At 46.7% G+C, this 27,322-nt stretch overlaps 1 protein-coding gene across 1 annotated transcript in view; it reads right to left on the reverse strand.

The window, feature by feature from the left end:
* Positions 1–27,322, reverse strand: part of cfap54 (cilia and flagella associated 54) — a 211,481-nt gene that overhangs the window by 127,181 nt on the left and 56,978 nt on the right. Inside the window, exons 14-16 of the mRNA XM_078234599.1 lie at positions 17,593–17,730; positions 15,971–16,121; positions 12,236–12,342 (exon numbers count right to left, since the gene is read on the reverse strand). Of these exons, the coding sequence (XP_078090725.1) occupies positions 12,236–12,342; positions 15,971–16,121; positions 17,593–17,730 (396 nt within the window). The remainder of the gene's footprint in view (positions 1–12,235; positions 12,343–15,970; positions 16,122–17,592; positions 17,731–27,322) is intronic.

The raw sequence follows: 27,322 nt of genomic DNA on the forward strand, positions 1-27,322 counted from the left end.
AGTCCTACTTGAGGCAATTCCCTTAGAGAGCAGGTATTGCCTCAAGTTGTCGCTCATAAACGACGAGCCCCTATCAGTGTGGATATAACTGGGGTAGCCGAACAGGGTAAAAAGACTCCGCAGGGCTTTGATGACCGTGGCAGAGGACATGTCAGAACAGGGGATGGCAAAGGGGAATCGGGAGTATTTGTCAACAATGTTGAGGAAATACACATTCCGATCCGTCGAAGGGAGGGGCCCCTTGAAGTCGACACTCAGTCGTTCAAAAGGGCAAGTGGCCTTAATGAGGTGTGCCCTGTCAGGCCGGTAGAAGTGCGGCTTGCACTCTGCACAAACCTGGCAGCATCGAGTTATCGACCTGACATCCTCTATGGAGTAGGGCAGATTGCGAGCCTTTACAAAATGGAAGAGCCGAGTGATCCCAGGATGGCAGAGATCATTGTGGAGGGCTTGTAACCGGTCCTCCTGCACACTGGCACATGTTCCACGCGACAGGGCATCTGTGGGCTCATTGAGCTTCCCCGGACGGTACATGATATCATAGTTGTAGGTGGAGAGTTCGATTCTCCACCTCAAGATTTTATCATTCTTAATTTTTCCCTTTAACGTGTTGTTGAACATAAAGGCCACGGACCTTTGGTCCATGAGCAGGGTAAACCGTTTTCCAGCCAAATAATTGCGCCAATGCCGTACGGCCTCCACAGTGGCCTGAGCCTCTTTCGCCACAGAGGAGTGCCGAAATTCAGGGCCTTGGAGGGTGCGAGAGAAAAAGGCGACGGGCCTGCCCGCCTGGTTAAGTGTGGCGGCCAGGGCGAAATCAGATGCATCACTCTCCACCTGAAAGAGGATGGACATCGACAGCATGCATCGTGGCTTTCGCGATGTCGGCTTTTATCCCTTCAAAGGCTAAGCGAGCCTCTGCTGCCAGGGGAAAAGAGGTAGATTTTATGAGCGGACGGGCTTTGTCCGCGTAATTGGGAACCCACTGTGCATAGTACGAGAAGAAGCCTAAACATCTTCTCAGTGCTTTGATGTTAGTGGGTAGGGGAAGTTCAAGGAGGGGACGCATACGGTCTGGATCGGGGCCGATTACCCCGTTTTCCACCACGTATCCGAGGATTGCAAGGCGGTGCTTGCTGAATACGCACTTCTCCTTGTTATAGGTCAGGTTCAGGAGAGTCGCAGTGCGTAAAAACGTCTGGAGGTTGGCGTCGTGGTCCTACTGGTCATGGCCGCAGATAGTGACGTTGTCCAGGTACGGGAAGGTAGCCCGTAGCCCGTTTTGGTCCACCATTCGGTCCATCTCACGCTGGAAGACCGAGACCCCATTCGTGACACCGAAAGGGACTCTCAAAAAGTGGTAGAGACGGCCATCCGCCTCAAAGGCCGTGTATTTGCGGTCCTCTGGGCGAATGGGGAGCTGGTGGTAGGCTGACTTCAAGTCGATGGTGGAGAACACCCGGTACTGCGCAATCTGGTTGACCATGTCAGATATGCGCGGGAGAGGATACGCGTCCAGCTGCGTGTACCTATTAATGGTCTGACTATAGTCTATGACCATCCAGGGCTTGTCTCCAGTCTTGACCACCACGACTTGTGCTCTCCATGGGCTAGTGCTAGGTTGAATGACCCCTTCCCTGAGGAGCCGCTGAACCTCAGATCTAATAAAGAACCGATCCTCAGCGCTGTAACGCCTGCTTTTAGTCGCGATGGGCTTGCAGCCTGGCACGAGATTTTCGAATAGGGAAGGCGGGGTAATTTTGAGTGTTGAGAGGCAGCATGTGGAGCGCGCTGGACAATTTGGAGGCTGCCGTTCTCCCACTGAAAGTGGAGGGAGTGGCCCATCGTACTGCAGGGTCACACTCCTCAGGTGGACCATAAAGTCTAGCCCCAGGAGTACCGGAGCGCAAAGGTGCGGTAACACGAGGAGCCTGAAGTTCTCGTAGACTGTGCCCCGCACCGTTAGGGTTACCACACAGCTCCCAAGAACGACTACAGATTGGGACCTCGACGCCATGGAGATTATCTGCCTGACAGTCTGCACACGGAGAGCGCACCGTTTTACTGTATCCGGATGGATGAAGCTCTCTGTGCTCCCGCTGTCAAACAGGCAACGCAACGCGCCAGGCGCCCGTTTACCTCTATGTCCATCATGGACTTGTCGAGTCTGTGAGGCTTGGCCTGGTCCAGGATGATTGACGCCACTGTTGGATCCCGACCGTAACTGCAGGCAGTTGAGATAGCCGACGACGAGGACCCCTGCTGGTCCCCTGCGGCCAGTGTCGACCAAAGTGGCTGCGCCCATGAATTGCACACGGTCGAGGATGTTGAAAACGGCGGCACCCGCAGGTCGCACGTGGCTAGCGTCGTCGTCATTGGAAATGGCGGCGCCCGTGGATCGCACGTGGCTGAAGACATCGACGAGGCCGGAGACGAGGAGATAGATCCTGGGGAGTCGCACGCAGCACTGCTGGGCCTGGAAGGGGTCTTCGCTCGGCACACCTTTGCATAGTGCCCTTACTTTCCACAGGCGGAGCAAAACACCGTCCTGGCCGGACATCTCCGGCGAGGATGCTTCGCCAATCCGCAGAAATAGCACTGTGGGCCTCTAGGAGCTGCCGCAGCCGTCAGGTCTGAAGTTGGGAGCATCATCGCGCAGTTCCGAGGAGCCGCCGAGTACAGCTGAGGCGGCAGCTGTGCTTGCCACACTGTTCCCACGTGGTCGGTGGGATAGGCTTCGAGACTTCTGGAGGCCATTTCCATTGCGCGGCCAATTCTACTGTCTTAGCCAGGTCCAGGTTACCCTGCTCTAGCAGCCGCAGGCGGATATAGGATGAGCCGATTCCCGCCACGAACGCGTCCCGAATGAGGTCGTTGGTGTATTGAGTAGCCGACACCACCTTGCAGTTGCAGGCTCTGGCTAGCTGTTGAAGTTCGCGCAGGTACTGTCCCGTAGTTTTGCCGGGCTGCCGCCGTCGAGTGGCTAATAGGTGACGAGCATGAATTTCGTTCGGCTGTTTGTTATACAGCCTCTTGAGCAAGTCGATAGCATCTTTATAATTTTGGGAATCGCGAATTGTTGCATACACAGTGTCGCTCACCCTGGCGTGGAGGACCCGCAATCTGTCGGCGTCGGACTGGACTGCTGCCGAGGTCTCATCGTAATCCTCGAAGCACTTCAACCAATGGTCGAAAGTGTTCGACGCCCCAGCGGCACGCGGATCCAAGGTTCACCGATCGGGCTTTAGCATCTGCTCCATTTTGTTCGAATTAAATTTTCAGTATTTGTCGTGAATAAAATTGATGCGCGATTGATTCACACGGGAGGCTAGGACATACCCGGGAATAAAGGCTTTTATTCACGACAAATAGGAGCACACTACTCAACAATATTATCCCAGACTAATGACTGCTCAGAAGTAGCAATGACCTTTATACTCCTGTAAGAAGGCGGAGCCAAACGGAGTGTACCACATAAACAATAACAGGTGGAACACCCAAACCCTAACCCCAACAGTAACAAGAGTAACATATGTACAAGTACCCATAGTGGTAACCATCTATGGTTCACCACAACCACCCTTCTTATTGTCTTTGCTTCCCAGGCCAAGGGGCAACATTTTCCTTCCTTACCTCCCAGGGATATTATGAATCCAGCACCGCTCAAATGTCCATCTGGTAGATTGGCATGTGAAGCATCATTAAACACAACCAAGTTCATATCTTCCGGTTCTCCGAGTGCTGGGAACGTAATCACATATTCCTCTAATTCTAACTTTTTTAATGTTTTATTAGCCTGCAAGATCTCTCTGACTGTGGCATGTTTCAACTTATTATTGAGCTCGAGGACATTATAGCTCCCACCTGGTCTTGTCTGTGTGCATAGCCAATTTAGCTGTCCTGTCATACCCCTCAACAACTCTTTCTTTTTCGTTGGCCCCTTCCTCTTTTTCCCCCATTGACCTTTCTCTGGTGATGGGAATGGGATCAGTACTGTTTAGATCTCCCTGTTGACACATCATTACACAAAGTTTGTCAGATATCAAGACCAAGATATCGAAAAGCACCAGCTGCTTGACTCCCTACTTTGAATTCTGTTTTCAGCTTCTCAATTACCCTTTTTTCAAATTCTTCTGTGTGACCCCAGAGGAATTCATCCACGTGCATCACAAAAATTCCAGCTAATTTTCCTTTCGCCTTCCAGTAAAACATTGCTGGATCTGCTTTGAACTGGACACAGCCAGCCTTCAGTAATACAGATCGTACAGAGAAATACCAAACCCTTGATGCATCACTTATTCCATATGTTCAATTTCCACAAATGTCCCTGTGTATTACCTGCTTCTTTGGGTGACCTCAAAAAAACTTTTCACTGAAATGTTTCACCCTGCAGAAATGCTGCTTTGATATCAATTGATTAGAGGCTGGAACAGCGAAAAAAAATTTCAGTGTCATTTTTCCCTGCTGTGGGTGAATCAACACTCATGTCTCTCCCATCCAAATATTCCTCATACTAATGACTAACGCTGCTAATCTGACTTTAGCTTTTAACGTTCCATCTTGCAAAACTTTCTCTGTGCAAACCCACCTATGGGACAAAGCAGGCTGTCCTTCATCTGGTACCTTGGTGTACACCCCAAACTCCTTCCAACTGCCCAGCTCCCTTTGTTTGGCTTCTCTTTCTACCGCAAGCTCCATTTTGTTTGCAGCTATCAATACTCCCTTATCATGGGGCTTCTGCTCCTATTCCTATCATTGGTTTGATTCCTCGCCTTCCTTGCTGAACTCCTGCCTCGACTGCCGTGTCTGTTTCTGTCAGGGCTGCTACTTTCAGACCGCTGTCCTCCGTTGACAGATTCGTGACTTTTTCCTGAGTTCACGAATGCTTACAGTCTCATCCTCAGGACTTAGGTCTCGCTTTTTTTGTTTCCATCTGACCATCCCATTTTCCCAATCTATAGCTTTGGCTTCTTGCCCTCACTCTTGGATATTGAGCCAGTGTTTGTACTTTCCTGAGGCCTTTCCTGCTTTCCCGATTATAGTGGCTTCCCTCCACTCGCTTGACCTTTGGGTATGTATGATACCACTGTGCCTACTTTGGGTAGCTGAACTTTTGAAGTCGCAGCTTCATCCTCTGCTTCACTGGTACTTTGTTGATCATCAGATTCCCTCTCATCTGTTGTTGACTAATCTTCATAATAACTCAGGGTATGTGCATGTGAGGTACAAGGTGCCTCCTGCATTTCTGCATCTTGCTCAGATGTTCCAAATTCATACCCAATTCCCACTACCCTCGAAGAGTGGGCTCACACTGTCTGGTTACCATGTTGTACTATAACTACCTTGCCGTCTGTTCCTATCACTTTCCTGGGCCCTTTCCACTCTTTTTTGCACTCTCTTTTACAGTAGACCCTATCCTCTTTCTCAAAGTATACCCCCGATGATCTCATGCGATGCCTTAGGGCCCTTCTTATCTGTTCTGAAACCTCAGCCTTAATGAAGGCCTTTCTCCCTGCACGTATAGCGTTTAAGTGTGCAGGAAACATGGAGCTAATGCTTGTCCCTTCTAGCGCCAGGGGAGTATCTGTTAATACCAACGGCAACTTTGGATTCCTCCCGTATACCAACTGGTATGGACTATAACCCCCACCATTTGTAACAAATTTTTCGCGTGCACTGCCCATGCTAATGCAACCTGCAATTTACAGCCCGGTTGATCGGCCAAAATCTTATGCAACATGTCATGTCCAACTGCATGTTTCCTTTCACAGAGGTCATTGCTGAATGGGCTCTCTGCTGCAGTGCGCATTACTACAATATTTAAATTTTTGCACATATCTTGAAACTCATCATTTGCGAATTCGCCCCCATTGTCAAAAATTAAGACGGTGCCCCCAATCCTGTTCCAATCCAATGGGTCATAATTTTATCTATAATGGTCTTTTTATCTTTGCTATAAATCACCGTGGATATGCTAAACTGGGTGGCCAAGTCCACAAAGAGCGATAGACGCCTTTGTCCTTGTCCCATATCTTTAGATCCATTACCATCATTGAAATCTCATGCTAATGGTAGACTGGACGCGGGGATGTCCTTCTAAATTTTATGCAAATTTCACACTGGGCTGATATTTGTTCTATGAGATCATGATACCCTTTGTCCAGCACACCTGCATCCTGCAGCAGTGCTCTCAGTCTCTGTGGTGCTGGATGACCAAACTGCTTATGGAGTTTCAAAATAATCTTTTTGTCCATCGTGCTGTTGTCTGTTAGCGACACAAATGCCTCATGAATCCTTTGGTCTGATAATTTCAGTTCACTTAAAGGAAGACAATAATGGTCAGATCTTGTAAAATGTAGGTCCACAGTTTTCCCAAACACCACAGCTTTATCCTGTTTCAAATCGATGGTCATCTGAGCTTTCTTCGTCGCAGACCTGCTTAACAACAAAGATATATCAGTGGAAACTACATCTGTACTTATAAATAAACTGATTCCTGCAATCCTACAGGGAAGTATCTTCCTTTTGGAGGATGTTAAAGTGTTGTCACCTCCAAATCTAAAGCAGGTGGAAGTATCTTGTACTTTTACTTTCTTTTGGTCTTTATGATCAAGAGATCCTAAATAATGATCTAGCCAATCTTGGCCGCAGACAGTGGATGTACATCCATTCTCTAAAACAGCACAGTTGAAAGAGTCTATCATCAGAACACTCATTATGGGACTCAACTTTTCTGCCACCAAAACAATGCCTTCCTGGTCCTTATCCTTGTCACTGTTGGTTTCCACGTATTCTGTGTCACATGTGGTTTCAAAGACAGATTTCTTCTTTTCGGACAGTTTACAATGTAGTGGTATGGAGAATCGCTTTGGAAACAGTGATCCACAATCCCTCTCGCATTCCTTCGATTTAAACGTCTTCTATCAGTTTCCTATGTGCTGCTTCTTTCCCCATGTTCAAATCGGTTATCACCGTTTGACACCAGATCAGTTATTTACTAACTGTCTCTGTTTAAAGGCCTTCGTGTACCATTTGGTCTGGCACGCAGTTGAGTCACCATTGACTGCTTCATTCTGGGTGCTATGGCATTCTGGTCTGCATTGAACAAGGTGGCGGGGAAGGATTGATTCCTGAAAAGCTTTTTAATGATGCTGCCATCTGATCGAAGAGGGGCTCTGTTCCCCTTAATTGTATCCCAGCCATTACTAATAGAGTATCCATGTGTGACAGACATGCACAGTCCAACAACCTAAAGGCCAATACTGCATCTGGAATCTCCAAATTAAATTTCATTAGCCTGTTATGGCTCCTATCAAAATCTATGATATACTGTTCCATGGACTGCGTATCTTGTCTCCTAATCCTGTCAAACATCACCCATCCTTCATAATTCTCCAAGAACTCACCTTTCTGGTAAAACCTATCTAAGTATTGTATCAGGAGCTGTAGCCCTTCTTCCCGATTTAGAGCATCTGCCATCCAATGGGAAAATACTTTGCTTCTTACCTTGCTTCTAATTGAAGTGACAAAGCTAATGCCATACCTTGTTTTTTTTTCGGTACCGAGGTAACAAGGCTCCACATTTTCACTTCTGCCTTCCATTGCCGATATGGTTTGGTATGTGAAAAGACAGGGACAATCTAATCCCACTGATTTACTTCTACTGTCTGCCATAGTTGTAGCACTTCTTCAAAAACAAACACCAAGCTACGATGGGTTTTCCTCTGCTAACAATGTTTCTTCAGAAGGAACTCTTCAAAAATGCAGATATGAAAATACAACAAAACTTACTCCAACTTATAAATCAAGGGAGAGGTGTGTGGAGCTCCATGGGGGGGGGGGGGGGGGGGGGGGGTGGGGTTCCCTCATTCTATCTTTCTGCCATCGCGCTGCCCTTTAGAAATGGCACCCTAATCTGTCAAGATCCCAGTTGCTGGCAGGGCAACTTTAAGTTTAAGTTTAATTTTATTTATTAGCATCACAAATAGGCTTACATTAACACTGCAATGAAGTTACTGTGAAAATCCCCTCGTCACCACACTCCAGAGCCTATTTGGGGACACTGAGGGAGAATTCAGCATGGTCAATGCACCTAACCAGCAAGTCTTTCAGATTGTGGAGGAAACCCACTTAGACATCGGGAGAATGTGCAAACTCCACACAGACAGTCACCTAAGCAGGAATCGAACCCAGGTCCCTGGCACTGCGAAGCAGCAATGCCACCCATTAGTGTGATGTTGTGGGGCCTGCCTCCCAGATTCTTTTGTCTGTGATTCCTGGGGTAAAGGGTTGTCTTATGAGGAAAGATTGAACTAATGGAGCCTATAATCGTTGGTGTTAAGAAGAATGAGAGGTGTTTTTAAAATTATTTTGTGCAATGTTGACATCGCCGGCATTTGTTGCCCATCTCTAATTGCCCTCAAGAGAGAAAAGTCAACCACATTGGTGTGGGTCTGGAGTCAAATGTAGGCCAAATTAGATAAGGAGCAGCATGGTGGCACAGTGGTTAGCACTGCTGCCTCACAGCACCAGGGACCCAGGTTCAATTCCAGCCTTGGGTGACATTCTCCCTGCGTGGGTTTCCTCCGGGTGTTCCAGTTTCACCCCACACTCCAAAGATCTGGTTAGGTGGATTGACCATGCTAAATTGCCCCTTAGTGTCCCAAGATGTGTGGATTTGGGGGTTAGCAGAGTAAATACGCAGGATGACGGGGATAGGGCCTGGTTAAGATGCTCTGTTGGAGAGTCGGTGCAGACTCAATGGCCTCCTTCTGGCCGAATGGTCTCCTTCTCGTTTGTTGAGATTCCATGATCAAATTTCCTTCCATAAAGAACATTCGTGACCCAGATAGGTTTTTTTAATAATTGATTTAATTTCATGGTGACCATTACTGAGATTTATTTAATATTGAATATAATTTAAATTCCACTATTTAAAATTGAACACACAGCATTAGCCTGAGCCTCTGGATTACATGTCCGCTGACATTACCACTACGCCACTGTCTCCCCCTCTTACTGAAGCTAAAGATTCTGAGGGAGTTTGATAAAGCTTTGAGGACTTTCCCCTCCTGGGGAAATACCAACAGTAGCTGCCTTCTTCATTGACACTTGCACTTAGTAGATAGCAGGGATTGACGCAGAGCTTGAGTTCAAAGAAAGCAATACCCCCCTCACAGACAGACGACCAGGTCCTCAACATGCCTCAGGCGGTTGAGGCAGGTTGTTGCTGACATCTGCAACCTTGTGCAACAACACCTCCTTCCAAGAGGTCAGGTAACACATACTGTGAGCAGCTATCAAGATCACCACATCCCTGAAACCAAAAGAGAAAATGCTGGAAAATCTCAGCTGGTCTGGCAGCATCTGTAAGGAGAGAAAAGAGCTGACGTTTCAAGTCCAGATGACCCTTTGTCAAAGCTTTTCACCACATCTCTGAATGCCTCTGCCTCGACCTCCTACCAGGAATCTGCCAGGATGGCACTGCCCAAGGGGCATCCCCCTTTCCCCTGACCTCCCAGAGGGGCTCAAAGGCCTCTGTTCCATCCAGCGGGGTCAGGACACCTGTTCACCATTAAAGGGGGAGCAATCATAAACCCACTGGAGGGAACCATTCCTGGCAGGGGGTGGGGAGGCGCTCGTGGGCCCACAGAATACCATCTCAGACCCGCTAATCATGTTGAAATTACGCTCAAAAAAAAGCACCTGGGAGACTCGTGACTGGCGTTACCTCGCTACTCATTGGTGTCTCCCGGCCCGTTGCACTGCAATTTATCAATCAGAATGAAATCCATGTCTCTATGTTCAACTTAAATATGACCACTGGAATGTTATCATGATTGTCTCCATAAGATAGAACATAGAACAGTACAGCACAGAACAGGCCCTTCAGCCCACGATGTTGTGCCGAGCTTTATCTGAAACCAAGATCAAGCTATGCCACTCCCTATCATCCTGGTGTGCTCCATGTGCCTATCCAATAACCGCTTAAATGTTTCTAAAGTGTCTGACTCCACTATCACTGCAGGCAGTCCATTCCACACCCCAACCACTCTCTGCGTAAAGAACCTACCTCTGATATCCTTCCTATATCTCCCACCATGAACCCTATAGTTATGCCCCCTAGTTACCACTCCATTCACCCGAGGAAATAGTCTTTGAACGTTCACTCTATCTATCCTCTTCATCATTTTATAAACCTCTATTAAGTCTCCCCTCAGCCTCCTCCACTCCAGAGAGAACAGCCCAAGCTCCCTCAACCTTTCCTCATAAGACCTACCCTCCAAACCAGGCAGCATCCTGCTAAATCTCCTCTGCACTCTTTCCAGCGTTTCCACATCCTTCTTATAGTGAGGTGACCAGAACTGCACACAATATTCCAAATGTGGTCTCACCAAGGTCCTGTACAGTTGCAGCATAACCCCACGGCTCTTAAACTCCAACCCCCTGTTAATAAAAGCTAACACACTATAGGCCTTCTTCACAGCTTTATCCACTTGAGTGGCAACCTTTAGAGATCTGTGGATATGGACCCCAAGATCTCTCTGTTCCTCCACAGTCTTCAGAACCCTACCTTTGACCCTGTAATCCACATTTAAATTAGTCCTACCAAAATGAATCACCTCACATTTATCAGGGTTAAACTCCATTTGCCATTTTCAGCCCAGCTTTGCATCCTATCTATGTCTCTTTGCAGCCTACAACAGCCCTCCACCTCATCCACTACTCCACCAATCTTGGTGTCATCAGCAAATTTACTGATCCACCCTTCAGCCCCCTCCTCTAAGTCATTAATAAAAATCACAAAGAGCAGAGGACCAAGCACTGATCCCTGTGGCACTCCGCTAGCAACCTGCCTCCAGTCCGAAAATTTTCCATCCACCACCACCCTCTGTCTTCGATCAGACAGCCAGTTACCTATCCAATCGGCCAACCTTCCCTCTATAGATATCTAAGATTTCCCCCTTGTAATAGCTCTATTTCCCTAGATTTCCCTCTATAAGATATCTAAGATTTCCTCATTCTACAACAGTCACATGTCCCAAAGGTTTCTACACTCACACAGAGTGTGAACAGATGCATCCTTTGAGGCAAGAGTTACCCTCAGATAAGCCAGTTAATGATCACTGCGAAAAGCCCAACCACTAATGCTGAGGTGAGGCACGACAAGAACCAAATAACCGCAAGAGCAATCAGCGAGCAATACAAGTGGGTCCATTCCACCCTTAGTCTCTCAGGTGGAACTTGAACTCACTCTTGTAATTCATATGAGATTGTTACTACTGAGGTTTGGAACCCATATATGGGATATGCATTGAGGTTTAACATTTGCAATTTGAGATGTACATTAAGTGCAACCGATGCAGGATTGTTTCCAACACTTCCATGCTTAGACTGCTGTATTAGCCAAATCGCGCAAATCATTTTCCATTACCACAGAAGTTAATTACAAAGCTGCCACCTAAAACAAATTAAGTAAGCCAAATATTTAAGACAATTTATTAATTTTTACTCTATACTTACCCTTTTAAAAAGCTCTCCTGACTTAAACTACAATTGGATCTTCATGCTATTTCATTCAGCTGTTTGCGCCTGATTAATATGCAATTATCCTCAGAATGAGATTCTGGATTTAGCTGCTAACAATTATAAAATTTCATGTTTCTTTTTATTTGTTAATTATTCACCTTTTTGGTTTTGCCACAAGTATTACAGGCAAATCACATAAACATCAAAACATTCACAATGAATGGGGACTGTACCTGTAGAAACTGGTGTCACAATGGTTAGCACTGCTGCCTCACAGCGCCAGGAACCCGGGTTCAATTCCAGCCTCGGATCACTGTCTGTGTGGAGTCCGCACCTTCTCCCTGTGTCTGTGTGGGTTTCATCCGGGTGCTCCGGTTTCCTCCCACAGTCCAAACGACATGCGGGTTCGGTTGATTAGCCATTCTAAATTGCCTCTCTGTGTCAGGGGGACTAGCTCGGGTAAATGCATGGGGTTATGGGGATAAAGCCTGGGTGGGTTTGTTGTCGGTGCAGACTCGATGGGCCGAATGGCCTCCTTCGACACTGTCAGGATTCTATGATTCTAAACAAAAGTCCTATTCTGATCCAGAAAGGATACAGGACTGGCATTAAGGATAGACAGGGGCTGGCTGGATTAAGCAGAGACATTTTTATCACTCCTATTTCTTATATAATCTTCTGTTTACAACATGATAATATAACTCACCATTAATAGGTTTGTTGGAGCACAATGTTCTGTTTGCAGGTTTATTCCTGCAGTTTGAGTAGACGTTGCAGTGTCACTTTGATTCTCATGTGCAACAATAGTAGTACCTGTCAAGGCAAGTATTTAAATTGATAATAAAACATCAAATCTAATAACTAAAGTATTTACTTGCTGAAAGAAAGTCATACCTCCCAGACATAATTTTAAAATGTAAAAATATCCAGGGGAGGCAATGGCCTCGCGATATTATCACCAGACTACTCATCCAGAAACTCAGCTAATGTTCTGGGGACCTGGGTTCAAATCCCGCCACGGCAGATGGTGGAATTTGAATTCAATAAAAAATATCTAGAATTAAGAATTTACTGACCAGGTAATCATTGTCAATTGTCAGAAAAATCCATCTGGGTCACTAATGTCCTTCAGGGAAGGAAATCTGCCGTCCTTACCTGGTCTGGTTTAATGTGACTCCAGATCCACAGCAATGTGGTTGACTCAACTGCCCTCCAAGGGCAACTCGTGATAGGCAATAAATGCTGACCAGCCAAGGACACCCATGTCCCACGGATAAATAAATATCTATGTTTTCACTTTATAACTCAGGGAATAATTTGTAATTTCAATATAAAATGTCACACAAAAAACTAACCTTCAAATTTGAATGTTAAAATAAATTCAAATTGGATATTACAACTTTTAGGGTCTTTATTCTTTGAAAAGCACTCCTATACAACATAAGAATACACTCAGGACAGGATGTTTTTCAGGGGATACCATGTTTGATATAAACTTATTTAGTTACATTGCAGAGAGAGACTCTGGGTTGAGTTTGATGGTGGGGGGCATTTAATCAGCCACAGGCCTCACAGGTGGGGCCTTGTCGTTTCCCCACCTCCACCCTAATTAAGTCCATAGCAGAAAGGCACATGGCCACCAATTAAGGCTGTTAAGTGGAAAATCAATGTCTGCCCGAGGAACCCGGCATCTACCTAGTCTCTGAAAAGACCCCGCAACAGTCATCAATGTCATGAAGAGAAATTACAGATAATAGAGAATCCAGCACAGATCCCTGTGGTACGCCACTGGACACTGGCTTCCAGTCACTAAAGCAGCCTTCTGTCATCACCCTCTGTCTCCTACAACTGAGCCAATTTTGAATCCACTTTATCAAATTATTTTGTATCCCATCTGCATTGACATTCATTATATGTCCCCCATGTGGGACCTTGTCAAAGGCTTTGCTGAAATTCATATAAACTTCATCTAATGCACTATCCTCATCTACACACCTGACCACCTCCTCAAAAATTCAATCAAATTTGTGAGGCCTGACCTCCCTCTGGTGAAGCCATGCTGACTATTCCTGATCAAACCCCGCCTCTCCAAATGGAGATACATTCTCTCCTTCAGAATTTTCACCAATATTTCCTACCACTGGTTTGTAACTCCCTGGTTTATTTCCACAACCCTTCTTAAATAACAGAACCACATCGGCTGTTCTCAAGTCCTCTGGCACCTCCACCGTGGCCGGAGAGGAATGGAAAATTTGGGTCAGAGCCCCTGCTACCTCCTCCCTTGCCTCCTACAGCAGTCTGGGACACAATTCATCTGGACCTGGAGATTTGTCCACTATTAAGCCTGCCAATACCTCCAATAACTAATAATGCAATGCATCCTCCTCTTTTACCCTCTCCTTTGTCTCGCCTGCAGATTCTCTATCCCGGAATGTTGAGTTGCCAATCCTGACCCTCCATCAACCACGTCTCTGTAATGGCTACTACATCACAATTCCACATGTCAATCCTCGCCCTTAAGTCATCTGTTTTACCTGTAATACTCCTGGCATTAAAGTAGAAGCCATCTAGCTTTGCCTTCCTCCCTTGAAACTTAATACTGCTGCACTCGCTCTGACTGATTGTTTTACTGTGTGATGCTGTGCCCATAATCTATTAACAGACTGTCTCCTCCTCCTGCTTAATTAGCTTCGTGGGCAGAACTCTGTTCCAGAAGTCAATGGTTTGCTGACTGCCACCCTTACTTTTGAAAGATGGTGAATAATGGTCCATAACTTGGTTGGAGTGGCAATCAGCGATGGATTGTTATTCGTACCGACTTACCTGTGCTTAGAATCTTAAGCACCTGTCTCGCCTGACCTTCCTGATTCCGCCAGGTGAAATACCCACAGCGCAGAGCATCTACAGTTCCAGCAGCAAAGTGTAAAAGAATTGGAATGAAGGACACACCCTTTTTTACACACTAGCTGCCGTAAAGCAAGTGAGTTTAAATGTCCCAATGAAAAGATGTGCGCGTTAGATTGATTGGCCATGAGATTAAATTGACCCTAATGTCAGGAGGATTAGCAGGGTAAATATGTAGGGTTACGGGAATAGGGCCTGGGTGGGATTGTGGTTGGTACAGACTCGGCACGGTAGCACAGTGGTTAGCACTGCTGCTTCACAGCTCTAGGGACCTGGGTTCAATTCCCAGCTTGGGTCACTGTCTGTGTGGAGTTTGCACATTCTCCTCGTGTCTGCGTGGGTGCTCCGGTTTCCTCCCACAGTCCAAAGATGTGCGGGTTAGGTTGATTGGCCATGCTAAAATTGCCCCTGAGTGTCCTGGGATGCATAGGTTAGAGGGATTAGCGGGTAAGATATGTAGGGATATGGGGGTTGGGCCTGGGTGGGATTGTGGTCGGTGCAGACTCGATGGGCCAAATGGCCTCTTTCTGTACTGTAGGGTTTCAATGAATTTCTATGAAGACTCGATGGGCCAAATGGCCTCCTTCTGTACTGTAGTCGGACATCAAGGGGAGAGTGAGAATGCCAGAGGAAGTTAGGCCTGCTGCATTCAGTGGTAAGTGTTGAATATTCCATGGCTCCGAAAATTTAATCTTATGAACATGAAATCTCATTCTTCCAAAGATTAATTATTGGTGGAGATTATTTTAAAATAAAAATTATTTTATTCCATTCTTTTATTCCTCCCTCTTAATCATATCATTCTTGCCAAATCGTTATTTTGCTATGCATTCATGTATTAAATGTAATTTATATTGATTGAGCCTTGGGGCACAGGATTTTCTGGCCCTCCCGCAGTGTATTTTCCAGTGGCAGAGCCATTGGCCAGTGGTGATATCTTCCAATCTCGCCATTGTCTACGGGGTTTTGTTTGCCTGCACCCTCCACCACCAGGGAACATGCCACGGGGAATAACCATCAGTGGGACCAGAAGAGCTCGCCAGCGGTAAAGGCTGGAAAATTACGCTCTGTATGTTTCAGTGCAGATTCAAGGTTATTTGTTGAATATGCTTGTGGAAGCTGTTAGTGAGGTGAATGGCAAGTGCTGTTTCTTTCCCATTGACCACAAAATTCGCACTCTTATATCAAAAATAAAACCGTACCAAATACATACCATTTCCAAAGAGGTGCAGAGGAGTTCTTACAGATATCCTGGCCAATATTTATCGCGTAGTCAACATCATTATAAAGAATTACCTGGTTATCATCACATTGCTGTTGTTAAAACACTGTTATTTACAAGTTGGCGATTGCGTTTTCTGCATTACAACACGGACTACAATTCAAAAATACCTGGTGGGCTGAAAAGCAATCTGCAACTCCCTATGGTTGTAAAAGGCACTATATAAATGTGCGTAGATATAAAATATGTGATTTATTTAAACACATATTATCAGCAACAAAACATCTATTCGTTTCCGATGATGAAACATCATACCTGACTTTATCTTGGATTTCAGATACGAATCAGCCAGAGCTTCCAGCAACCCTGCTGCGTACAGTGTAATATCGACCATTACTAAAGGATCAATGTCCCCTAAGTTGCACCAAATAGTCACTTCTTGAAGTATGGACAGGATATGCATCCACTGAAAGAAACACAATAAATGTATAGATGTCAGCTACATGAAAGAGTAAACTGCTGTCTTAGTATTGAAACCAAAGAAAGAAAATCACTTCTGCCCAAAGGGGTGACTGGTTGCTCCCGGTGTTCTCAGAATCATAGTTAATGGAAATTAAATGAAGAAAACAAGAACGTTCACTCATCAAAAAGCAGAATACTGCAGATGCTGGACATCTAAAATACCAACAGAAAATGCTCAACAAGTCAGCCTGTTTGAAATAGCGCCGTGGAACCTTTTACACCCATCTGAACAGGCAGATGCCTACCTCCCTTTAAGTTCCCATGTGAAAGACTGCAAGCCCTCCCTCAGTATTGCACAGGAATGTCAGCCTTGATTTTTCTGGCCTCAAGCCCTCGAATGGGTCTTGCACTTGGAACCTTGTGGTTCAGGAGTGAGAGTGCTGTCATTGAGGCACAGTTGATACTTCCATCATCTTCTTTCGATTAGGTCCTTTTCAGTCTTCTGGACACAACATTAAGTTCAACAAATTCAGACCACAAACTCTATCCACCTATCTTGTTTGCTTGTTTCGGTTTCTCTCTTATTTTTGCTTTCAGACAGAATCACACTTTCTCTCCGAGAAGGTCCCCACCTGCCACTAGTTAAATACCAGTGGTGCTGTAATGAGGCTCTTTGGGCCTGAACTGGCCTCAGGACAGGGAGGCTTCACACCCCAGGATTGATGGGAGACAGGAGGGCGGAGGCATTCTTCCACCAAGCACATAGCTTCTGAACTGGGGGAGGGAGGGGTTATTAAATTCCATCCATTCTTTCTGAATGTACTCGCAATGGCCTATATACATTTAAATCAAATGATGCAATTCTGCTGCACTCAAAGTTAGTACATGACTTTAATGAGCCAAATATAACTATAATGGCATTTTTGTCCAGTCAATGCTGATATTGTACTGTCATAAATTTGGGTTTTACTTGCACAGTGTTTTTTGCGGCTCTCTTATTTGTGCACAATCGCTTATCTTTTCAATCAAGCAGCCTTCTCCTTTTTGCCAGAATTCTCATGCTTCCCTCTGCCTCTATTGCCCGACTATAACTCTTTATAGGCCCCTTGACTGGATCATTTTTTAATTTCTTGATTTGTTCCATTACCAATTATTTTGACCTTGAACCATCATCCCTTTGTCATTAAATCATTCTGCCATCCAACCTATCACCTTGCATCAACAACTGCCACCCTCAACCCCCCACTTTTCATACATCTGTGATTAGTTTAAATACAGTCCATCTCAAGCACCTTCCAGTTCCAAAGAAAGGTCACTAACCTAGAACGTTAACTCTGTTTCCCTCTGCAAGATGTTACCTGACTTACGGAGTGCTTCCAGCATTTCCTGTCTTCATTTCAGATTCCCAGCAACCACGGTATTTTATTTTTGTCGTGAGTCATACAATCAGGCTGATGGTTAATGAATGCTCATACCTTCCCAAAGTTATCCAGCTTCTTTAGGTATTTAGTCGAACCAATAATCCCAAAGTTGCCTCTTTGTAGAACCGCCTTGCACTTGCGCCACAGAAAAAGAGTGGCATCCACAACCATGTCTACATCTGGAACACTACCCTAGCAATAAAAATTAGAAATGTCATTATGCGATTGGACAGCATTTGCTAAACGTGCCAAAAATTACACTGACAACCCAATTTAAGATATCAGACAAGCTTACTTACACATGCCCAAAGCTACATATATTCCTTTGAGAAGGAGCATATTCACTCATTGCACCGGGGGGGGGGGGGGAATAAACCTTTTACTCAGAGGGTAGTCTGGAATGCACTGCCTGGGAAGGTGGTGAGGCAGGATACCTCACATCCTTTAAAAAGTACCTGGATGAGTACTTGGCATGCCATAACATTCAAATAAGAAGTCTCACAACACCAGGTCCACATCATAACATTCAAGGCCATGGGCCGAGTACTGGCAAGTGGGATTAGGTGGGCAGGTCAGGGCCTTTCATGCGTCGGTACAGACTTGATGGGCCGAAGGGCCTCTTCTGCACTGTAGGATTCTGTGATTGGGTCACTGTCTGTGCAGAGTCTGCACGTTCTCCCCATGTCTGTGTGGTTTCGTCTGGGTGCTCCGGTTTCCTCCCACAGTCTGAAACACATGCTGGTTAGGTGCATTGGCCATGCTAAATTCTCCCACAGTGTACCCTAATAGGCGCCGGGAGTGTGGTGACTAGGGGATTTTCACAGTAACTTCATTGCAGTGTTAATGTAAGCCTACTTGTGACTAATAAATATACTTTGACTTTCTGACTTTTGACTTTAATTCTATGCTGATGAGTGCAAGGTGAAAAGCTTCACACCATGTGTCTTTTTCAACAATTGTCAAGTTCTGTACTATCAAATGATTAATTTTCCAGTTATTTTGATTTTTCTCTGACTTGACACATTGTTTTGAACTCTAATGAGGAGCCCATTGATATCTCTTAACTTGGAGCTCCCATTCTTTATGCGAGCAGGTGATGCCAACCTTTTGCTCCAGTCCTTGCTGAAGCAATTCTTTTTTCTTTCCTTGACATTGCCAGGATATCTTATCTGCTTAAGAACCACAGCTAGGCCATACTGCTCGCACTGGGATGCTGTGCTGGAATGGAACATCTAGCTTACACCCCGCCACACTGTGCTGGACTTCGATTGCTATGCTACTACTCTTTGTACCACTCTTCATATTTTTCTGTATATTGGGCTATTCAGTCGACTCAATTACCTTCCAGCATCCATTGTCTCCTTTCACCATCAATTCTCAATCTCTTCAATCACAACACTACCTAATCGTGTTATCTATCTGGGGGCAAAGTTCAAATCAATGGTGCTACTGAATTTCCTTCTTGAGATGCACACAAATCCCTCGGCCCAGATGAATTGCATCCCAGGTTGCTGTGGGAAGCCAGGCAGGAAATTGCAGCAGCTCTGACACAAATCTTCAATTCCTCTCTGGCCACAGGGGAAGTCATGATGTGGAGATGCCGGTGTTGGACTGGGGTAAACACACTAAGAAGTTTAACAACACCAGGTTAAACTCCAACAGGTTTATTTGGTAGCAAAAGCCACAAATAAACCTGTTGGACTTTAACCTGGTGTTGTTAAACTTCTCACAGGAGAAGTGCCAGAGGATTGCAGGACAGTTAATGTGGTTCCACTTTTCAAGAAGGTTGTCCAAAGCTGTGCGTGTTAGGTGGTTTGGCCAATGCTAAATTGCCTCTTGGTGTCAGGGTGACTAGCTAGAGTAAATGCATGGGGTTATGTGAATAGGGCCTGGGTGGGATTGTGATCAGTGCAGACTCGATGGGCCGAATGGCCTCCTTCTGCACTGTACAATTCTATGAGATTGTTAGATGAACTAGGAAATTACAGACCAGTGAAGCTCATGTCAGTGGTAGGGAAACTATTGGAGAAAATTATGAAGGAGAGAATTAATCTCTACTTGGAAAGGCATGGATTAATTAGGGATAGTCAGCATGACTTTGTCAGAGGAAGGTCATACCTAACGAATTTTTTTGAAAATGTGATCAAGTGTGTGGATAAAGGAAGTGATGTTGTTTATATGGATTTTAGCAAAGCCTTTGACAAGGTCCCACATGGGAGCCTGATTGAGAAGGTTAAAGCACATGGAATTCAGGGAATCTTGGTGTGATGGATCCAAAATTGGCTTAGTAATAGTACTCAAAGGTTAGTGGGAGAAGGTTGTTTGAGTGACTGGAGACTGGTGTCTCGTGGCATACCACAAGGTTCAGTGCTGGAACCCTTATTGTTTGTTATATACATAAATGATACAGCTGATAATACGGGGCGGGGGGAGGAATGATAAGCAAGTTTGCAGATGACACCAAGATTGGCATGGCGGTTAATAGTGAAGAAGAGGGTCGTAGATTACAGGAAGATATAGATGGGTTGGTCAGATGGGCAGAGCAGTGGCAGATGGCATTTAACCCTGATAAGTTAAACTGCAAACAGTGAAGAAGATTACTAGGATGCTACCGGGACTTGATGGATTGAGTTATAAGGAGAGGCTGAATTAACTGGGACTTTTTTCTCTGGAGCGTAGGAGGCCGAGGGGTGATCTTATAGAGGTCTATAAAATAATGAGGGGCACAGATCAGCTAGATAGTCGATATCTTTTCCCAAAGGTAGGAGAGTCTAAAATTAGAGGGCATAGGATTAAGGTGAGAGGGGAGAGAGACAACAGTGTCCAGAGGGGCAATTTGTTCACACAGAGGGTGGAGTGTCTGGAACAAGCTGCCAGAGATAGTAGTAGAGGCGGGTACAATTTTGTCTTTTAAAAAGCATTTAGATAGTTACATGGGTATGATGGGTATGGAGGGATATGGGCCAAATGCGGGCAATTGGGATTAGCTTTGGGGTTTTAAAAAAAAGGGCGGCATGGACAAGTTGGGCCGAAGTGCCTGTTCCCATGCTAGAAACCTCTATGACTCTATCTAAGCTGAACTGGAAGATTGGGGCCAGTGCCTCTGCAATTTCTACCCTTACTATCTCACCCAAACCAGGTTACTTATCTGATGTGGTACGGCCAGCCTCCATTTCCTGCTCGTTATTTTTATCACTTCCAATAGCCTAACAGTGGCCTGATTTATCAAAACTTTGGCAAAGTTCTCTTCCTTGATAAACATCAAAGCAGAATACTCATTTAATATCTCAGCCAGGCCTCTGCCTTCACCAATAGATTGATATTTTGGACTCTATTGCTCATTTGACAACTCTTTCACAGTTTAGAGGTTAATGTTGAAAATATGTATTCACGTCAATCAGAATTGAATTTATATATACAGTAACTATTTTTAGAAACTACCAATCAAATAAAATCAACAGGGAACCTCCGAAAGCAAGGGTGCATCTGCTGTTTGCTGAATCACTGTGGAAGATTTGTTTGCAGTAGAGATGAGTGGCAAGGCTGCCCCCTGTTTTCTTGATGCTTCCTTGAATATCCTAAGTGAAGATATGAGGGCCAGGGGGAAAGTAGTCTTTGCCAGCCCCTCCAGGAGCAATCCCAGGAGCAGACCAGGACAGAGGTGATTGTGAGGGTTAGTGCAGCAGAAACACTCCATGACCTGGCTTCAATATAGAAAGAGGTTCAATGACCTCGAAGTCTAAGTACATCTCATAACTCACCCTCTCCCCCACCAATCTAAATTACTCCATCGTTTCCCCATCGTACAATTATGAGCCCATTAAAGCAGTGCTGTAATTATGAAGGTATGAAAGGACAGGAAAGACAAGCTAGTTAGCATGAACTAACAAATGTGCTGAAGGCAGGTGTTCCCAAACGGGGTCCACGGAACCCAGGGAGTCCATGAGAACCTTCCGGAGAATCCATGGCAAAACAGGCACATTTGAAAAAATTGAAAAATGCTGCAGAGCTGCTTCTCCAGAAGCAGCCTCTGACTGGACAATCATGGACAGTGGAGTGATGGAAAGAGAGGGCCTCAGAACAGAACTCGAAATGCACGCGGCAGAGCATGAGGAGAGCAGAGTGGGCCTCCGGAAACTGGGAGCACAGCGAGCCTTGGGGAGGGGGAGCAGAGTGGACCTCAACAGGGGTGGAAGTAGAGTGGGTCTTAGGGAGAGGGGAGAGCAGAGTCACTCATAGGGGGAGGGGGGAGCAGAGTGGGCCTTGGAAAAGGGAGGAGCAGAGTAGAGCAGGCCTCAGGGGCAGAGGAAACCACAGAACAAGGAGACAGACTGGGGTTGGGGGGGTTCAGAGTGTGTCTTGGGGTGAGTGTATGTGAGAGAGGAGGTGCGTGTGTGCGTGAGAGAGGGAGTGCATGTGTGCGTGAGAGAGGGGGTGAGTGTGCGTGAGAAGAGAGGGGGTGAGTGTGCGTGAGAAGAGAGGGGGTGAGTGTGCGTGAGAAGAGAGGGGGTGAGTGTGCGTGAGAAGAGAGGGGGTGAGTGTGCGTGAGAGAGGGGGTGAGTGTGCGTGAGAGAGGGGGTGAGTGTGCGTGAGAGAGGGGGTGAGTGTGCGTGAGAGAGGGGGTGAGTGTGCGTGAGAGAGGGGGTGAGTGTGCGTGAGAGAGGGGGTGAGTGTGCGTGAGAGAGGGGGTGAGTGTGCGTGAGAGAGGGGGTGAGTGTGCGTGAGAGAGAGGGTGAGTGTGCGCGAGAGAGGGGGTGAGTGTGCGTGAGAGAGGGGGTGAGTGTGCGTGAGAGAGGGGGTGAGTGTGCGTGAGAGAGGGGGTGAGTGTGCGTGAGAGAGGGGGTGAGTGTGCGTGAGAGAGGGGGTGAGTGTGCGTGAGAGAGGGGGTGAGTGTGCGCGAGAGAGGGGGTGAGTGTGCGTGAGAGAGGGGGTGAGTGTGCGTGAGAGAGGGGGTGAGTGTGCGTGAGAGAGGGGGTGAGTGTGCGTGAGAGGGGGAGAGTGTGTGTGTGTGAGGGTGAGTGTGCGTGAGTGAGGGTGAGTGTGCGTGAGTGAGGGTGAGTGTGCGTGAGTGAGGGTGAGTGTGCGTGAGTGAGGGTGAGTGTGCGTGAGAGAGGGGGTGCGTGTGTGCGTAAGAGAGGGGGTGAGTGTGTGTGAGAGAGGGGTTGAGTGTGCGTGAGAGAGGGGGTGAGTGTGCGTGAGAGAGGGGGTGAGTGTGCGTGAGAGAGGGGGTGAGTGTGCGTGAGAGAGGGGGTGAGTGTGCGTGAGTGAGGGTGTGTGTGTGAGAGGGGGAGAGTGTGTGTGTGTGAGGGTGAGTGTGTGTGAGAGGGGGAGAGTGTGTGTGTGTGAGGGTGTGTGTGTGAGGGTGAGTGTGTGTGAGAGAGGGGGTGAGTGTGTGTGAGAGCGAGTGGAGTATGTTTGAGAAGGGTGGGTAGAAAGTGTGAGTACGAGAGGGGCTAGTGTGAGAGAGAGGTAGGTGTGTGTGTGTGTGTGTGGGAGACAGGGAGATGTGTTTGTGAGGTAACGACGTGTGTGTGCTTGTGTGAGAGAGGGAAGACGTGAGAGAGAGCGGGGGAGGGAGCCGGGGAGAGAGCCGGGGAGAGAGCCGGGGAGAGAGCCGGGGAGAGAGCCGGGGAGAGAGCCGGGGAGAGAGCCGGGGAGAGAGCCGGGGAGAGAGCCGGGGAGAGAGCCGGGGAGAGAGCCGGGGAGAGAGCCGGGGAGAGAGCCGGGGAGAGAGCCGGGGAGAGAGCCGGGGAGAGAGCCGGGGAGAGAGCCGGGGAGAGAGCCGGGGAGAGAGCCGGGGAGAGAGCCGGGGAGAGAGCCGGGGAGAGAGCCGGGGAGAGAGCCGGGGAGAGAGCCGGGGAGAGAGCCGGGGAGAGAGCCGGGGAGAGAGCCGGGGAGAGAGCCGGGGAGAGAGCCGGGGAGAGAGCCGGGGAGAGAGCCGGGGAGAGAGCCGGGGAGAGAGCCGGGGAGAGAGACAGGGAGAGAGACAGGGAGAGAGACAGGGAGAGAGACAGGGAGAGAGACAGGGAGAGAGACAGGGAGAGAGACAGGGAGGGTGAGAGAGACAGAGACAGACAGAGAGAGAGTGGGGGAGACGTGTCTGTGTGTGTGAGAGGGAAAGAGAGATGTGTGTGAGGGAGAGAAAGAGGGATGCAAGCGCGTGTGTGTGAAACATAGAAATATAGAAAATAGGTTCAGGAGTCGGGGCTTCTGCACTGAGCCTCAGCACCATTCAATATGATAATGGCTGTTCATGCACTTTCAATATCCCACTCACGCTTCCTCTCCATTCCCCTTGATCCCTTTAGCCACAAGGGCCACATCCAGCTCCCTCTTGAACATAGCTAAAGAACCAGCCCCAACAGCTTTCTGTGGGAGAGAATTCCACAGGTTCACAAGTCTCTGAGTGAAGAAGTTCTTCCTCATCTTAGTCCTGAATGGCTTCGACTTAGACTGTGACCCCTGGTTCTGGACTTCCACAACATCAGAACATTCTTCTCATATCTAGCCAGTCCAGTCCCATCAGGATTTTTTAAGTTTCTATGAGATCCCCTCTCATTCTTCTAAATTCCAGTGAGTACAAGCCCAGTCGATCCAGTATCTCTTTATATGTCAGTCCTGCCATTCCGGGAATCAGTCTGGTGAACCTTCGCTGGACTCCCTCAATAGCAAGAATGTCCTTCCTCAGACTAGGAGACCAAAACTGTGCACAATACTCAAGGTGTGGCCTCACCAAGGCCCTGCATAACTGCAGCAAGACTCAAATCCTCTTGACGTTGCAACAAAATATGATCAGCCATGATCATATTGAATGGCGGTGCAGACTTGAAGGGCCAAATGGCCTGTCACCATTCAGATAATAATCTTTCTTCCTGTTTTTGCCACCAAAGTGGATAACCTCACATTTATCCACATTATATTGCATTTGCCAAGTATTTGCCCAATCAGCCAGTCACCCTGCAGCCTCTTAGCCTCCTCCTCATATCACACACTGCCACCCAGCTTAGTGTCGTCTGCAAATTTAGAGATATTGCATTCAACTCCTTCGTCCAAATCATTAATGTATATTATGAATAGCTGGTGTCCCAGCGCTGAATTGTGTGGTACCCCACTGGTCACTGCCTGCCAGTCTGATAAGGACCCATTTATTCACACTCTCTGCTTCCTGTCTGCCAACCAGTTCTCTATCCACGTCAATACATTACCCCCAATATGATGGGCTTTAATTTTGCTCACTAATCTCTTGTGTGGGAACTTGTCAAAAGCCTTTTGAAAGTCCAGATACACGACATCCACTGGGTCACCCTTGTCCACTCTACTGGTCACATCCTCAAATAATTCCAGAAGATTTGTCGAGCATGATTTGCCTTCAGTGAATCCATGTTGACTTGGACCGATCCGGTCACCGCTTTCCAAATGCTTAGTTATTATATCATTAATAATTGACTCCAGCATTTTCCCCACCACCGATGTCAGGCTAACCAGTCTATAATTCCTGGTTTCTCTCTCTTTTTTTTAAAAAAGTGGGGTTACATTAGCTACCCTCCAATTCACTGGAACTCTTCCAGAGTCTATAGAACGCTGGAAAATGATCACCAATGCATCCACTGTTTCGAGGGCCACTTCCTTGAGTACTCTAGGATGCAGAGCATCAGGCCCTAGGGACCTATCGGGTTTTAATCCCAACAATTTCCCCAATACAATTTCCTGCCTAATAAGGATTTCTTTTAGTTCCTCCTTCATGCTAGACTCTCTGTCCCCTCGTATTTCTGGAAAGTTATTTGTGTCCTCCTTAGTGAAGACAGATCCAAAGTATTTGTTCAGCTGGTCTGCCATCTCTTTGTTGCCCATTATGAATTCACCTGATTCTAACTGTAAGGGACCTACATTTGTCTTCACCAGTCTTTTTCTCTTCACATATCTACAGAAGCTTTTGCAGTCAGTATGTTTTCTGCAAGCCGACTCTCGTATTCTATTTTCTCCTTCTTTGTCCTCCTCTGCTAGATTTTAAATTTCTCCCAGTTCTCAGGTTTGCTGCGTTTTCGGGCCACTTTATCTGCCTCCTCTTTGGCTTTAACACTAGCCCTGATTTCACTTGTTAGCCGTGGATGCGTCAACTTTCCCGTTTTACTCTTAGGCCAGACAGGGATGAACAGTTGAAGTTCATCCATGTGTTTTTTAAATGTCTGCCATTGCCTATTCACTGTCAACTCAAGTATCCTTTGCCAGCTTATCCTAGCCACGACACGTCCAATACCATCAAAGTTAGCTTTGGCCTATAATTCCAAAACTATGGTCACTCTTCCCCAAAGGATCTTGCACCACAAGGTTGCTAACTAATCCTCCCGCATTACACAATATCCACTCGAGAACGGCCTGTTCTCTAGTTGGTTCCCCGACATATTGGTTAAGAAAACCATCCCTTTACATTCCAAGAAATCCTCCTCCATTGCATTGCTATCAGTTTGGTGAACCCAATCAATATGCAGATTGAAGTCTTTGATTTGATTTGATTTATTATCGTCACATGTATGAACAAGTATTGTTTCTTGTGCGTTCTACAGACAAAACATACCATTCATAGAGAAAAGAGAGTGCAGAATGTAGTGTTACAGTCATAGCTAGGGTGTAGAGAAAGATCAACTTAATGCAAGGTAAGTCCATTCAAAAGTCTGACAGCAGCAGGGAAGAAGCTGTTCTTGAGTTGATTGGCACGTGACCTCAGACTTTTGTATCTTTTTCCCGAAGGAAGAAGGTGGAAGAGAGAATGTTTGGGGTGCGTGGGGTCTTTAATTATGCTGGCTGCTTTGCTGAGGCAGTGGGAAGTGTGGACAGAGTCAATGGATGGGAGGCTGGTTTGTGAGATGGACTGGGTTACATTAATGACCTTTTGTAGTTTCTTGCGGCCTTGGGCAGAGCCGGAGCCATACCAAGCTGTGATACAACCAGAAAGAATGCTTTCTATGGTCCATCTGTAAAAGTTGGTGAGAGTCGTAGCTGACATGCCAAATTTCCTGAGTCTTCTGAGAAAGTTGGTGGGCTTTCTTAACTATAGTGTCAGCATGGGGGGGGACCAGGACAGGTTGTTGATGATCTGGACACCTAAAAACGTGAAGCTCTTGACCCTTTCTACTTCATCCCCTTTGATGTAGACAGGGGCATGTTCTCCTTTACGCTTCCTGAAGTCGATGACAATCTCCTTCGTTTTGTTGACATTGAGGGAGAGATTTTTGTTGCCGCACCAGTTCACCAGATTCTCTATCTCATTCCTGTACTCTGTCTCGTCATTGTTTAAGATCCAACCCACTACGGTGGTGCCGTCAGCAAACTTGAAAATCGAATTGGAGGGGAATTTGGCCGCACAGTCATAGGTATATAAGGAATATAGTAGGGGGCTGAGAACACAGCCTTGTGGGGCACCGGTATTGAGGATGATCGTGGAGGTGCTGTTGCCTATCCTTACTGATTGTGGTCTGTGAGTTAGGAAGTTCAGGATCCACTCGCAGAGGGAGGTGCCGAAGCCCAGGCCACGGAGTTTGGAGATGAGTTTCCTGGGAATAATAATGTTGAAGGCTGAGCTGTAGTCAAGAAATAGGAATCGGACATAGGTGTCCTTGTTATCGAGGTGTTCCAGGGTTGAGTGCGGGGCCAGTGAAATGGCGCCTGCTGTGGACCTGTTGCAGCGGTAGGCAAACTATAGTAGATCCAGGTAGTCCGGGAGGCTGGAATTGATTCGTGCCACGACTAACCTTTCGAAGCACTTCATAATGATGGATGTCAGAGC

This window comes from Mustelus asterias, chromosome 19, assembly GCF_964213995.1.
Source record: "Mustelus asterias chromosome 19, sMusAst1.hap1.1, whole genome shotgun sequence".
NCBI classification, from domain to species: domain Eukaryota; kingdom Metazoa; phylum Chordata; class Chondrichthyes; order Carcharhiniformes; family Triakidae; genus Mustelus; species Mustelus asterias.